This window comes from Triturus cristatus, chromosome 11, assembly GCF_964204655.1.
Source record: "Triturus cristatus chromosome 11, aTriCri1.1, whole genome shotgun sequence".
NCBI classification, from domain to species: Eukaryota; Metazoa; Chordata; class Amphibia; order Caudata; family Salamandridae; genus Triturus; species Triturus cristatus.
The window spans coordinates 1,087,319,302-1,087,336,130 of NC_140594.1; the positions used below are offsets into that span (position 1 = coordinate 1,087,319,302).

The 16,829-nt window shown below is 39.9% G+C and overlaps 1 protein-coding gene across 1 annotated transcript in view; it reads left to right on the forward strand.

Annotated features, from left to right (window-relative positions):
* Window positions 1-16,829, forward strand: part of SLC2A2 (solute carrier family 2 member 2) — a 175,315-nt gene that overhangs the window by 41,706 nt on the left and 116,780 nt on the right. Inside the window, exon 5 of the mRNA XM_085635463.1 lies at window positions 9,924-10,039. Coding sequence (XP_085491589.1) covers window positions 9,924-10,039 — 116 coding nt within the window. The remainder of the gene's footprint in view (window positions 1-9,923; window positions 10,040-16,829) is intronic.

The following is a 16,829-nucleotide window of genomic DNA, read 5'->3' on the forward strand; positions in this document are numbered from 1 at the left end:
GATTAGCAATATGCAGCACACTATCGATTCTGTGGGCAACATGAAAAGCCATTATCCCTAGCACGTGAAGCACCTCTCTAGCCTATATTGATCAGGCTTGAAACAGAGGAGGCGTATGCAGGCCATCAGTGACCCACCCTTAGTGTAATGGTGGTTTTACTGTAAACGTCAGTAAAGAAAACAAGCATTGGCATAGCCAATAGGTCTCGCTTGTGGGACCTTATAAGTATTTATATGCAGCACAATATCCTTGGTGCAACAACATCAACTGTTGGATGGCTAAACACTTATAAGGTCCCAAAGGCGAGACCTATTGGCTATGCCAATGCTTGTTTTTTTTTGAGAGGTAGAGTACCTGCACTTCTCAAGAGTGACGTAATACTTTTAATTGGAGAGTACCGGCACTTCTTAGAAACAAGCACTTCTATATTTCCATTTCAAGCACTGATAATAACTATATCATTCCTTGGGAGTAGTCTACCATGCAAGGACTTGCATAGGCCACATACTAGCTACATACTGTTACAATTAGTGCCATAAGAGGAAGCTAAGATTTTGAGATGAACATTTTACATCAAAACAAAAATATCATCATGTATATGGTTTTGTTTTGCTCTATTGTACCCACAGAGAGAAATGCACCTAAAAACAATCAATTGTCAGAAGAAAGCCTAAGACTCAATACTCTTTGTCAAATGACAGGGTGCCAGACACCCCTATTGTTGCAGCAATTCAAAAGTGCTGAACAATTCATAATTACATTTCTGATGTTTTTGAAAAATTAGATACAAAGGGGAGCCAACAAGTTGCAATTGTAATTTTAACAGCATTTTAAAAGCATTTATATAGTGCTTACTACCCCTGACAAGGCGTTGAAGAGCTTTACGCCGGGCAGTATGCTGCTCCGGAAACTCAAGATTGGTTGTTAGTCCATTACCATTGGTTATTGTTTGCTATTGTTAACCTTTCATGCCCAAACAAACCATTCCATACATTCACTCAAGTTTCTTTTTGTTGGATTAAGTTAATAGAAGTTCTGATCATGCACATGTTTGGTGTGATTAATAGATGTGCTAGAGGAGGTTAGGTATTTTTAGACTGCAGGGATAGTTTGTGTTCTTGCAATGAGTTGTGACCAGTTTGCAGAAATAGAATAATAGAGCTTAAGACAAAACATGCATGCAACAGAGTAGTTTGTGTTCAGAGAAAGGAGGCATGTAGAGCCGTGTTTCCCAAACTGTTGGTCTGGGTTGTGAGCTGATTTTTGGGTCGTGAAACCGCAATCAATAAATAAAGATACCTTTAAGTTCTGTATTTATCTTGTCACGTTTGCTTCCCTTCAAAGACAGAGGAAAAATGTCAGGCTATGTCTTCTGACAAATTGGTGATTTTTAACATGGGGATTGGTGTTTACAAACGCCTTTCACTTTGCAGTCAGAGAAAGAAAAGTAAAGTGAATCATGTCAATCTTGTGGGAGGTACAGATTTTAACATGAAAGGCTGTAGAATGTCATTTTCTGTAACACACAGGAAAATGTGAATAGCTATAAATGAAATGTACACATTCAGCAGTTAGCAAAGCAAAAACGAAGCACATTTTTTGTAACTGAAGTGTGATGGAAACAAATATTTGAATAGGCTCCAAGCAAATCAAGACACTTCACTTGGGGATGCACAAATGATAAATATTCATTGAAACCCAACTTCCACACACTGTCATTTGTGTGCAATGTAGTTTTATCAGTAAAACTGTATGTCTGGGCAAATTTAGTGGCCATTTCAATGGAGAATGTGCTGTATGTAAATAACAGCGCAGTACCACACGATGCTTTGGTTACATTAAAAAATCGCCTGCCTCATTAAAGCTAGGTGGGCTTCGAAAGTTTGTTGTTCTAAAAAGTGGGTCATGGTTCTATAACGTCAGGGATGCAATGATGTAGAGGATCAAAGGGACAGAGAGGGCTATCTAAAAGAAAAAAAGAGAAGCGGGAATAAGACATTTTTTCAGTAAAGGTCGGTTTTTCATGCCAGATTTTAGAAATTTTGCGGATCTTTTTTTAGATAGCATGCAATTTGAGGATGCAAGACAGTAGATAGAAGCCGTTCAGTTATAGGTAGAAAATCTAGCGATCTGTATCTGAGCATGAATAGTTCAAACTCAAAAGGATTTCTTCTGCAGTCCTACATCCAGCACTGAGTGAAATTGTCTTGAGGATGCAACATCAAAGTGCGGGTTTCTTTGCAGAATATTTGCTATTCATTTAATTTACCCTCTGCAGCTGATGTGGAGTAGGATATTAATCTACATCCTTTTCCATCGAAACCGTCATTGCATGCCGCTTAACATTTATAAGGTTTTGGAAAGTATAAAATACACACCATCTGCATTTACATACTTTTCTGACCATTACTCTGGCTTTGTCAGTAATCTTACATAAGTGAATTGACCTCATGTTTTTTATTTAGGGGGGGTGAGGGGGAGGCCTAATGGCTAGGGCGGTCGACCTCGAATCTGGGGAACCGGGTTCGAGTCTCGGCAATGACGCTGAACATCCCGTGATTCTGGGCAAATCACTTAATATCCCCATGCCTAACAACAAAAATGAATGTGTCCTCATGTAACGCAACTGGTGCTATGTAATTTGCTCTGATACCCGTCACCGGGTCAAGTTCGCGCTATATAAAACTCCGTAAAATAAAAAAAAAAATATATATATATATAAAAATAGAAAGAGACCATTTCGAATTTTATGCCAGCTTCATATATTGATAATTTCTTTGGCATATGATGTGCCCCTGCACAATTTATTCCACATCTGTATATAGGAACACTATACCATTTTATTAGTGTGTAAAGTACTATTTTAGATTTTGGGCTCCCCAAACTGAATGTAGCTCATTTGTGAGCACAAATAAAGGTTGGTGAAATTCGAGTGAACCAGTTTTCTTGTGTTTATCCTACCTCAAGTTTCTGCCCTGTACATATTAAAGCCACTTCTATCCTTTCTAGTCAGACAGATAGGCCTCATAAAACCATACAGATGGCAATTGTGATTATTATGTTCTGAATTAGTAAACAACAACAGGGTATTAAGGCAAGAGCAACCCAAGTGTCAAAAAGACATGACATGATTAAGATAACACAGGAGTGGGAGTGCTGGGAACATAGGTGTGTGTTAAGGTGTGTAGGCACTACATTAAGAGGCAGTGCCAACAATTCAAGGGTTGGCCCACTAAAGACAGGCTCCACAACTGGATCAGAACCAAACTTTTGGCCTGATGTATATTTTGGTGGATCGGAACTCGTTCGCAAATGTTACGGATATCCAGTCCACCATAATACAATTGCATTGTATCCTATGGCACTTGCAATATGGCAGACGGGACATCCGTCTCATTTGTGACGATTTATCCCATCCGCCAAGATCTAAATCTGGTCCTTAGTTAGTACAAGAGTGGTGGGGAAGATATGAGCTCAATCAGTGTCTTTCCAAACAGTGTCTTGTATTTTTAAGATCAGTGGTGACAATGATTTACACAACCAATCCACGAATCCACCGATGGGCTTAAGGCTTGATTTTTCTAGTTTTTCCCTCAAGCAAGACAATTTGTAATGCGATGGGCTTAAGACTCTTAAAGACTTGGTGGGCCAATGGTAAGACATTCCCAAGATTCTATGGGACCTCCTTGATATCCTGGTTTTGAATGAATTAAATTTAGTTTTGTGTTATGCCACTCATTCACACCAAGTCGACCCATTTGAGCATAGCAATGCATTATGAAATAAGTGGCAGGAAGTTTTCATCTTCATGCTATCTTGAAAATGGAGGGATTTAGAGGCTTAATAATATATTTTCTTGTTTGTCACAATGATGTCGAGATAGGTGCTAAGTTGGACAGTGTGTGCTGTCGCTGTTACAGAGGTTAGGTACACTATGTGGTGTGGAGGTCGTGTTGTATGCTGATGACACTCAACTTCTTATTTCCTTTGGCCCAGACGAGGTGAAAGGCAAATTTGCAAAGTGCATGAGGGAAATCGCTGATTGGATGAGTAACAACTGTCTTCAATTAAACAGTGACAAGACAGTGATCATGTTATTTGGCAAAGCGACCGAAATACGGTCAGCTGAATGGTGACCTTCAGAACTTGGTCCCACTCCCTCTCCTAAGCAGATAGTGAAAAATCTTGGAGTGAATCTAGACCAATCTCTTTCTATGAAAGACCAAGTTAATGCCAACTGTGGCCTCTGTTTTACCACCATGAGGCTCTTAAAAAAAGGGTCTCCCGTGACTTCTGGACACTGCCAGGAAGACTCTTGTCCAGGCCCTTATCACCAGCTGCCTTCACTATGGGAACGCTTTGTTGACATCAGTAAACGACACCTTGCTGTCCAAACTCTAAGGAAACTTCACTGGCTGCCGATCAAAAAGCGTGTCATTTGCAATCTATGTTGTCTGTCACATAAGGCACTCCACAAGTCTCTTCCTGCCTATTTGTCCAATTAATTATATCCCTACCTGCCTCCTAGATGTTGAAGATCTTTAGATAAGGCACTTATGGTGATCCCACGCATCCATATGTTAAGATATGGGGGCATATATTTCTCTTACACAGTGTCTTACCACTGGAACAACTCCCTCTTAGTCATCGCTCTTGCTCAGAATTCGCCTCCTTCAAGAAGGGTTTGAGGACTTGGCTCTTTTAGAATCTTTTATCCTCTTGTGAACAGTGCAGCGCTGAGATACTCCCCCAGAAGTGAGTCGGGCGCCATACCAAATGTCCAAATAAATAAATATGATGTTCTCACTAATAAATGATTATCTAGCCATGATAATTTATAGGTATTTGACCCTATTATTTACCAACAGCAGTATATTCCACCTATGAATGTACACAGGTACTACTTGTGAGGGACAATAGATTGGGGGTTAGATTTTCTACCAAGTCTTGGTAAGTATAGAGCATTCAATACATTTATTATAGTTAGAAAGGTATTAGCCATTCTATTTATAGGTTTCTGTTATATGATAATACATCACTAGATATTTGAATAGTGCAGCATTTGCGTATTCCCTAGGTCAGTGGTGTTTTGTGCAAAGATTAGCCTAAAGTTGTGATTCATTGTGCGAACCTTTCCCATTGGGAAACTTTTACTCCTGAATCACTTTGGTGTGAGTGACTTATTTTACATTGTGTGGCTAACTTCTATAAAGCTTTTTTCCTACTTTTTTTAAAATAGTTTTTGTTTTAAGTGTGTGCGTTTATGTTTAACAGGGATGTAAAAGATGGTTGGAGGATCTAAAATGGGTGTAAGAAACCTCCAGAAGAGGTGTCCTGGGTAAACCATTGTGTGGCTTAATATTAATACACATGAAATCAAGTCCTGTGCTTGACAAATAGAGGCTTACCGGGCAAGAAATAACAGAAATTTGCAGACAACATGATATTTATTGATTAATATGCTATGAAATAAGCAATGAAACACAATGCTTGATAAGGTAACTTTAGAAGTCTGCAAGTTGGTTATGCAGTTGAAATGAAATAGTATATTATGCCCAACAACAGCAATTGTAAAAAACAATATCCACCTTTTCACTTCTTCCCTGTTGCCCACATGGGACATCATGTGACATTTAGTTGCACCTCTGGCAGATCTCAAGCAGATAGATTATTTTTCTTCTTGAGACAAGAAAGAGCAGTACCCAAGTGTCCCAGAGGACCATGGTTCAAAGTCTTTTTTTTTTGCTTTTCCAATGCTCTGGACCTTACAAACCTTAGTCCACTTAGAGGCACAGCTCTTGACCTTTTGACATCTGTGGGCCCCCAAAGAATCATTACTGGAATCTGGGTACCTCCACTGAGTCGTCATCATCAAACTTTATTCAGTTTTGTCCAAATCATCAACGTGTATATAAATAGTAATCAATAATTTAAATAAACCTTGCACAAGCTCCAGATTAAAATACAGTATAAATATAAAACCTCCATAAAACAGTTGCAAAGACCACAAGAGATGATGTTCTCTCTTATAGTAAAAAGTGCTTTGTGCATTATAAAAATAATTGATCAGGATAAAAATGATCTCTTGCAACAGACAAACAAATTGTCTGGCACATGCTGTCATGCCAGAAAAAAGGAATAATAAAAAGCCTCCTAATTGGTCTGAGTCACAAACTTCTGACGCCTGTAACCAGACATTCAGTAAGAAGCGGCTTACAGCAAAGACCTCCACTGAGTCATTATTAGAAGCTGTTGAGCCCCATCCTAATCAATTTCTATGATTTAAACCTCAAAAAATGCAAAAAAATACAAAAACAAGCATACACCAAAACAAATACTCAAATATTAAAGCATTTTGTGTAATTCACAATTAAATATTGGAAAAAGATTTTAAATTTCACTATTTTATTTGTAAATACACTTTATTAATTGTAATTATTAATTGTAATATTTTTTAAATTTGTAAAACGGTGGAGGACCCCCTGAGTAGGCCTCGCGGACCCCCTGGGGGTCCACGGACCACAGGTTCAGATCCACTGACGTGTAGCAGTGAGTGCTTGGGCTCTGTTGTGATACATACATTTAAAATACAGTAAAACAAGATAATCAGTGTGTTCAGATGTTGTTTACTTCTCCCCTGATTTACTTAAACGCTGTGTTTGACTGCACACCTCAGCCCCGGGGCATGAAGCACAGTTCAACCCTAACACAAAAACACAGAAGAAGGTTACTGGGTCACAGTTCACAACGCAGGTGCTTCACTTTGAAATCACCCAGGCAGCAGGACTTACAACATGTTTGAGCCAGTGTCCGTTTCTTAGTGAAAATATGAAAACATTCTGTTTTTTTCGAAAACATTTCAATTTTTTGTTTTTTTCTGTTCTTGGTACAATTTCCGTACACACTTTATGTGTTTGGCAGAGTTTCAGTGGCCTTTGTGTCGTGTGTTTATGACTAAACTACTTTGTAAAATTGTTCTCTTCTCCGTTACAGTTATTGCTCTTTTATTGTCTGTTTTGAACGCAGGCAGGAGTGTAGTGCATAACTGCTGTTCTGCTTAGGTGTACACTGTCTTGCTTTCCTCAAACAAAATGTTTTTCATATAATTTAATTACTTCCTTTGAGACAGATGATTTTGCAGTTTCTGGAAATACCATATATTTAGAATATATGAAGAAAATACACTAACCCGCACTATAGTAGGCCGGTGGAAAAGCAAGAAGCTAGTAAATTTAAAGAGATATACAATTGTATTTGAGATCACCACACATTGAATCAATATAATTTCATTTTCGTTGTATTTGGGTTTGGCAAAGCACCGGGGCCAGACTGGCCGTAGCAGGCACCGGGCGTTTCCCCGGTGGGCTGCCAGGGTGGGCGCCGGTTTTGGACCCCTATAGAGCTGTTTTTGTTACTGGGGGCCGTATTATCGTCCCCCCGGTAACAAAAACAACTGCAGTGTTTTCCAAGCACACTCCCCACCCCCCTCCCCGGCGGCTGGTTGGACTCAATTACCAGGACCGGATTGTGTTCGTAGTCCGGCCCTGCATAGCACTGCCTCAAATACAAGAATATTTTGCAACAAGCCATATTGGCACAGTGGCTTTAATATGTCAAGCATCACATGCTACTCTCAGTGCAACTAGGACGATTAGTTACATCATGGTAAACACTCTCCTATGAAACACAGGGCCAGATTTATAAAAAGCAGTGTGTTGATCTTGCGTCACACAAGGTGACGCAAGGGCAAAGCAATCCTTAAGTGAGATTTACCAAGCCACACAAAGCCACCGTGCGTAGCCCTGCCTGGCTTGGAAAATCTGGAGCAACCCAAGGCAGCCCAAGTCACTGCCTTGCCTTATTCTGTCCCGGGAAGTCATTACATGGGTGGAGAGCGGGTGTTCCCATGCATCAACCCATGGATTTTGGTGCATTCCCAGATTTACCATGAGTAGTAAACCTGGTATTGCGTCAAAATTGGACGCATTCACAATAGAGGCACAACAAGGTGAAATTTCTTAATTTCTCCTCTTTGTTTCCTCTTACTCAGTGTACTGCATTTGGCAGAACACTTAGGGGGAGGAAAATGCCTCTAAGGATTTTTTATGTGCAGGAAGGTACCCTTTCCTGAACAAAAAATAATCTCACGTGCATGCAGGCACTCTTGCACCATGGTGCAAGAGTGCCTGCGTTGGCGCTAGGTAGCACATACTGCACCAGCTCAGTAAGGGAGCAAGAATGCGCCATATGTTGGTAAATATGGCGCATTCCTGCCCTCTCCATTTGATGCAGCAAGTTGTCTTGCTACATTGTCTTTCGTCAAAGAAATCTTGGCCACAGATTCTAAATAATGAGGCTGAAAACTTAGATTCCCTTAGCTCCCACCTACTGTTTACCTTCTATATGCCAGTGGAATCCAAAAACTGATGGGTGACAGCACCTGGGAATTCCTGGGAACAACTGTAACTATTGTTTATCTTGTGTGTGTTTCATATAAAAAAAGGGACCAACCATATCCATATCAGCCTTGATACGGCACCAAACAAGCAGTACGGCCTGACCTGCTAAGACACATACCCTTTGTGAGGGCACACAAACAACTCAAGACATATTTCAACATTACTTGCTGTCTCTTTGAGCTATAGTTATGGTTCCTAAACACGGGAAGCTAGTAATAAGTAGCCTATGTCTGGACAAACTCTCCTATGTAGGTAGACTCCATGCAAAATCAAAATATGAGGACTGGGAGTTCTTGAGCTTCTAAACTAATCTGAATTCTTTTGCCCATTGCTCCATTACTTAGCCTTTATAACAGTTTTAAGCCATTGCAAAAGGAAACAAACAATATGAATTCTGCCTACACCGTGCCACAAGTGGGGTGTGCAGTTCAGTAAGTTGGGCCACATTCCCCTTCATGGCGTCACAAGCGACTCTGAAACATGTATTGACCCTCATTGCTGAGGTGTGCATCAGTTTCTTAATAGAGGAACTCCAAAGCATGCATTACGGCAGGCGGTACCTCTCATCATACTGTACAATCATACAGGGAAATACAAAATGATGACCAGAAATGCTTGCACCAATGCGTCTTCACCACTAAGGCCCTTAGCGGAAGTGGCCTCTTAATTCCAACAATGATATCTTCAGTGTTTCCATGGATGTTTATTTTCACACACAGATTTTGGCTCCAAAATCTCTGTGTGTAAATTTGGAGGGAACCCAGGAATTGCCTGCAGAATTGGAAACAGAATGAGTCATTATCCAGTAATTTATCGTTTCTGAGGGGGCCCTCAAGGTCTAGATTATCTCCACTCCTGGAGTTGCTGATACGCGGGATATCACAACTCAAAAAATCAGAGAGATCCAGGCCATAATGTGGGCCCAAGAATCCTTCTAGATTCCATCCCACTAAGTACCTGTTTAGCTTATTTTTTATCATTACAGAAAGTGGTAAAAGAAAAGCAAATCAGATTCCCATATAGCCCACATTTCTAGTTTATTTCCTCCCTATATGAGATATTAGATATTTTATGTGGGCCCAAGTGGGACAGTTTGTGGCGGCGCCCAAGAACTAACACAGATAGGAGGCTACCTGACATTGCTAAAATGGTTGGGCGGATCTATTGGTATTGAAGGCAGACCAGTGGTTCAGGATCTACCATTTTGTTTTTTATTGCTGCCCTCTCAGTGTAGACATAAACTCTGAGTGTGAAATGTCCATAATCTATAATCGTCAAATATAAGAAGTCTAGAGAAAGATATTGTAATTGCATTTCGAAACTGCTGTACAAATGTTCGTACATTTGTATTCCAATGTCTTTCGCACATGAATACATCAACTGTATAATCCTATCAAACAGTCTTTGTATGGTAACATTATAAGTAAGGATAATGTGCCACGTGTTTGTTGTGCTTTTCACAGGACTGGCCTCAGGACTAGTTCCTATGTACGTTGGGGAGATCGCGCCAACTTCACTACGTGGGGCTTTGGGAACTCTTCACCAGCTTGCGATTGTCACGGGTATTCTCATCAGCCAGGTAAATTACTCAGCAGACGAATGATTACATAATCTTTTACAATCAAAACCAATTAATGTGTAGATGATGCTCTGGACCATAGCGATCAAGATCTTTTGCCGGAGACATCTGAATTCCTTTTATATGTATCCAACCCTCAGTGTAGTACATTGGTGGTTTCAGATGTCAGCTCCTTCTCTACTCAGTTGTGGAGCATTGCTTACTTGGAGACAGGTTATGTTGACAGAATATATTGTTTTGTAACCTGTAAGTTACCATTCTGTTGCTACTATACACATCCTAATATGACCTTGGGATCTAAGTGAGAATTGACCTCTCACAATCTAAGCAGTAAATCACTGACATGCACTTAAATTCAGAATAATAAATAATTCCCTAGAACAACAATATGCAGCAATGAGCAACTTCAAAACAGGATGTATCTACAAGGCTTAGTACATATTCCACAAGGAGCAGACTGCATTGCACTTGACTTGAAGATGTACGCTTTCATAATTTCATAATTTAGACAGAGCCTCACAATTTCATAATTCTTTTATGACCTAAATGAATTTTGAATAATGGTGATCATAAATCTATATTTGACTAAACCATTTCATATTTGTTCAATCCACTGCTGATATAGTTTGGGGTGTATATTTGCTTTATGCAATATCAATTCTTGAAAACTCCATTATTTTATTAAAAAATAAGCATCTCTGTGAAGGAAGTCAAGTTTTTCTTCCCATACCAAATTGTTGACTGCAAACCTAATCAGAATAGATTCCATTATTCCAAGCATGAGTTGCCACACATTTGGCTACTAACAACTGTTGTTATCAAGTCAACTAGTGATACATTGGAGAAGCTTTGAACATTGCATCAAAGTCCATCTCCATCAGTGACCACCCAACTCAAAGCTGGCCACTAGGGGTTCCACAAGGAGATCCATGAGTTAGACGGAATACCCATTATCTCATTTGCTCCTTTTGTGACACGGTTCATCAGGACGAGGTGAGGTTGTGTGTAATCCATCCAACTAGTGAATGGGGGGCCGGAAGCGCCCATTAAAAGCCCCTCTACACAAGATCCAAGGAATGTCAACTCAACATGGTCTTTACAGTCCCAAAAATATTTCATTCATCTTTACATAAAATTGTGTTGGATACAGTGTGGTTGTCACATAGACGTTAGCACTGTGATGTAGCGCTTCAATTGGAGCTCACTCAGAACAAATTTAGCCCCTTGGCTTTTGTGAATAAGTGGTCTGGATAATTTGACAGGAATTGAGAAGCATTTCTTGGGCAGGTGCATGAAGTTTCCAATACTGACTTCTCATTATGTCAACGGTTGCCACTATAGTAAGGAACAGTGATGCTGGAACAATTTTAAGAGTGGGGGGTGCTGTCGTCAGTTTTACATCACTCAAGTCACAGGGGTTGTGAAAGATCCAAGCACTACATACAGGAGAAGTTTAGCAATTGAGCCACGCCCATTCAGCAGGAGTAGGGTGGGGGTTGTAGTATATGTTAGGTAGTACATTTTGAAACACATTATCCCAAATGTATGAGTAAAGCATGAAGTGGAAGGGTACTGCCAAGTACAGAGGGCGCATTTTCCATTTAAATGTTCTCTTGAAATAGCCATTACTTTTGCATCCGAAATACAGCTATAAAATACAAATTATATGGCGCACAATAATAACTTGTGCAAATTTGGTTTCTATGATTATTTATCACAGAAGTAAAGCATATTTGTTTGTTTTGATTCTATTAAAATCTTTGCATCCATGACAATTCAGAATTATAAAAAAATGTTTAATTTTCCCTTTACTTGCTGCTAATATATTTTGAAATATTTGTAAAACAAAATTTCAAGAATTTCATTTTTTTGTGCATTAGAACACATTTGACATACACCAGTCTTCTCCATACACACTCTCTTTACTCCAGCAGGATTGCCACTTGATGGCACAGTTCGCTCACTTTGAACTCAGAGAAGGGAGAAGTAAACCCCAATCATCCTGTCAAAAAGGGGAGTTAAGGAAGACATTGCCAGGCATTTGACCTCTGTCATTGAATGCAAAACAAATATGGTGCAAAATAAAAACAAATGTGACAGGCCTCTTTATTGATCCTTCTCCTATTGAATTTCTATAAGGTATTTCTGGATTAAAATCTACAGCACCCCAGCACCCCTTTTACAGCGCAGCTGCATAAGAAACTAATGGACATGCTGAAAATGTAATTGCTTTAGTCATCATCATCATCATCATCATCAAATTTACTTTATTTGGTTTATAAACAAACCATAAAAGCATACTAAAAAAAAGACATGTATGTCAATAAATTTTTTTTTTTTTATGTTTGAAATGCTTTATTATAGTGAACAACGAAATACAGATCATATAAAGAACATTGTCCATATAGAATCCAAAAAGAAAAAGAAAAAACAGTGGATCATCATGTGTTAACATAAGAAACCTGAAGGAAGATTAAAAAGCATTTTGTAAAAATTTTTAAAGGCAACCAGGAAAAGAGGGGGAAGAAGAGAAAAAAGGAGGAGAAAAGAAAGAAGGGAAAGGAGAAAGAAAGAGGTAAATATGAGGCGTTAGGAGAAGAATAGATAACGAGATCATACAAAGACTAGGTAGAATAGAAAAAGCAAGAAAGCCGAGGATAGGGAATAGTTGAAAGGCAGGAAAGACAAATGCAAATGTAAAAGATACAAGAAGGGTAAAAGAAGAAGAAGAAGAAGAAGGACAGAGAAAGAGTCACTTATGGGGGTTTAAAATTCTCAGAGGATAAAGGAGAGATACATTTCAGAGCCATGCGGTCAAGATATGTTGTGAGAGGCAACCAGAATAAATCTCTATTGAGGGTAGGGGTGGAGGCAGCGGCAAAACGGACATCGAGCCTATGATAATGACATAGAGAATTCCACCAACATTGTATAGAGAGCTTAGAGAGATCCTTCCAGTTAGAAGAAATGTGTTGAAAAGCCAGAGCCAACATAAGATCTAATAGACCAGAGGAGTGAGAAGAAATATCGAGAGTGTCAGAAATACTACCTAAAAAAAAAAGAGGGATAGAGTATGGAATAGAGATAGAAAATAGACGAGAGACATAAGACCACACCTGATCCCAAAGTGCGAGAACAGAAGGGCACAGAAAAAATAGATGAAAAAGATCAGCATTAGGGGCAGAACAGGTCCAACAGGTAGAGTCCTTATCAGGAGAAAAGCGAGAAATAGAAACAGGAGAGAGATATAGTCTGTGATATAGAAAGAACATAGATTGAGTTAGTGAAGCGGAACGGGAAATTTTTAAAGACCTGGCCCAAACTTTGTCCCAAACAGCTATAGGCCAGTCACAGCCCAGATCCAGCTCCCAAGCACGTTCCAATTTAGATTTCGGGCGGGTCGGATTGGGGGAGGAGAAGAATTTATAGATAAGAGAGGCTTTAGGGAGAGTAGACAAGATCTAAAGAAGTGAGGAATGAGATACGGGAGAGGATGACAAGGGAAGTGAATAATAAACATCAAGTATGATGGCCATGAGGACAGTGAATCTGCGGAAAAAAGATTGCGGGCATTGAAACAAAAGTCGGAATCGAGGAAAAGAACACGGAAGAAGACCATCGAAAAGTTGGTTAACCCACATCAGACCCTTTGATCTCCACACAGTCCAACAAATAGGACGATTATTGAGGAGAATAAGCAAATTGTACCAGATAGGGGAGGCCAAAAAGGATTCACGAGAAACCGGATCAGGACGGACCAGAGCATGTAAAAGAGAGGAAGTGTGCTTGAACAGGGGTAGAGGAGTGGTTAAGTTCTTAGCAGAGAAATGTACAATTTCAGATAGAGAGAAAGGAGAGAGGAGTGAGCGCTCAATAGAAAACCAAAGAGGAGCAAGAGGGGAGGGTGCGAGAACAAGCCAATAAGAAGCCTGACGGAGAGAAAAAGATTTATGATAGAGACGGAAGTCATTGGATTTCGGTTTACGAAGAGCAACTAGAGCAACTCTCGATTTTTTATGATTCCATAGAAACTTAGAGAGACAGGAATCGATGCGTTTGAAATAGATATCAGGGATATGTATGGGGAGCATGGAAAAGATGTATATAAGAACGGGAGATATCATCATTTTGATCGAATCCAGCCGACCCCACCATGAAAGAAAGAGAGGATTCCAAGAGGAGAACAACTTATCAATACGGGATAATACAGCAGACATGTTCAACCGAATAGATGAAGAGATGGAGCTAGAGAACCAAATTCCAAGGTACTTAATTTTAGAGGAATTCCATGCAAAGCCAGTGGTCGAAAACTGATGAGGGAGACAAAATTTGGTAAGAGGAAGGATCTCAGTTTTATCAGAGTTAATCTTGTAACCAGAAACTTGGGAAAAGGAGTTAAACTCAAGCAGTAAGGCCGGAATGGATTGGTCAGGGTCAGAAATAAACAAAAGAATGTCATCTGCATACGCTGAGAGTTTCAAATGAGTCTTGTCATAAGGGAAGCCAGAAATAGATATGTTATTTCTAATAGACGTAAGGAATGGCTCTAAGGCTAGAACAAAAAGTAGAGGGGACAAAGGGCAACCCTGACGGACGCCGCGCTGTAGGGGAAAATAGGGGGATAGATGACCATTAACTAAAACAGACGCCTTAGGGGCAGAATAAAGTAAAGAAACAAGAGAAATAAAATTAGGGCCAAAACCGTGCCAGCGCAAGGAGGCAAACAGAAAGGACCAATCTACTCTATCAAAAGCTTTCTCAGCATCAACCGAGATGGCGGCTAAAGAGATGTTGAGAGAAGGTACTTTATTTAGAACATTGAGGAAAAGGCGGGAATTATCCGAGGTAAGCCTGCCCTTTACAAAACCACACTGCTCCTTGCCAATGAGATGCGGGAGAAGAGGATCCAAGCGCAAGGCAAGAAGTTTAGCAAATAATTTATAGTCTACATTAACAAGGGATATTGGGCGGTAGTTTTTACAGAATTGGGGGTCGCGACCCTCCTTAGGTATAAGGCAGATCGTAGCCTCGTGAAAAGTACCAGCAGCTGCGCCAGAAGTAAAGAAGGATTGGAAGAGGGAGAGAAGTTTAGGAAGCAGAAGATCTGAAAAATGCAGATAAAATTCCACAGAGAAACCATCCGGACCCGGAGATTTACCTTTAGTTAGAGACTTTAAGGCGCTATCCAGTTCGGTAATAGAGAGATCAAGTTCAAGACCAGGGAAGTTAAGATGAGAAGTGGAGGGGGCAGGAATTTTATCAAAGTAGGATTGAATAAGAGAAGCCGAGGGAGGGGACTCAGGAGTATAAAGAGATTGGTAGAAACATTGAAACTGGGCGAGTATATCCTGCTCCTTATGCAAGAGAAGATTATCGGTGGAATAAATCGAGTCAATCGAGTTACGCTCCTTACGAGACTTAAGGTAGTTGGCCAAAAGTTTACCTGATTTGTTGCGACCCCCGTAGTAGCGGGCACTGCTCCGAAGTAATATTGAAGAAGCATTATCAGTAGTGGTTTTGTTAAAATCGAGTTTGGCACGTATAAGGTCTGGTAAAATAGTTTTAGTAGAAGAAGTGTAGAATTTATGCTCCAGGGATTTAATATGAGTGAGAAGGTCTTTCTGTTTCTTAAGGTAACACTTCTTTTTCTTTGAGACAAAATCAATCACAAAACCGTCAGCAGTAGCCTTAAAAGAGTCCCAAATAACATGAGGGGCTAAAGAGGGATCAGAATTAAGTAGAAAAAATTCCGTAGCAAAAGAAAGAAAAGAAGAGGAAAAGAGGGGATCCAGGAGAAGAGAGTTATTGAAACGCCAACGAGAAGATTTGGGATGAGGAGGGAGAAGATCAAGAACTGTGACAATGGGAGCATGGTCTGAGATAACTATCGGCTCTATAGACGAGGACAGAAGATTTTGAGAAAGAGACTGAGAAAGGAAGATGTAGTCAATCCGAGAGAAAGAGGCATGAGGAGGTGAAAAGAAGGAATTGTCCAGAGAGTCAGGATGGGACAGTCTCCATGAGTCAAGAAGGTGAGATTTAGAAATAGTGTCAAGGAATTGCGTATGTGATTTGTGGGGGGTAAAGCGGGCAGAGGATTTGCGATCAAGAAACGGGTCAACAATTTGATTACAATACCCCCCCAAAATGAACATGGAATCACTGTATTGAAAACATTTAGAAGTTATTAGAGGCCAAAAATTACAATCGGGATGAGTAGGACCATAAACATTAAAAACAGTCAAGGATACAGAATTGATTAACAGCTTAACTAAGACCCAACGGCCATCAGTATCATTCTCTTGAGAAAGAACTTTACATTTGAGTTTCTTGTGACACAAAATGGCCACACCATTCTTTTTATTAGATGTAGGAGAGAATAAAACCGTTCCCACCCAGCCTCTCTTCAGTTTAAGAGACTCCGCCTCAGAAAGATGAGTTTCCTGTAAAAGAACTAAATCAGGAGTATAAGAGGCTAGATGGGAAAGCACTCTCTGTCGTTTAATAGGGTTAACAAAACCTTTCACATTCCATGAAATAACTTTGAATTAAAAAACAATAAAATGTGCAAGGAACACAGAAAAGGCATAAAAACAAGAACGCCATAAAGGACAACAACAAATGAATGAGAGAAAAGAGCAAGACAAAAGAAATTCAGGAGATACAGTAAGAGAAGAGCAAAGAAAAAGGAAGGAGGGGAAGAGGGAAGAAAGAAGAAGTACAAGAAGAGACAGTACAAATCCAAAACGGATGACTGAGGAAAACATACCTGAAGGGGTAAAGGAGATGA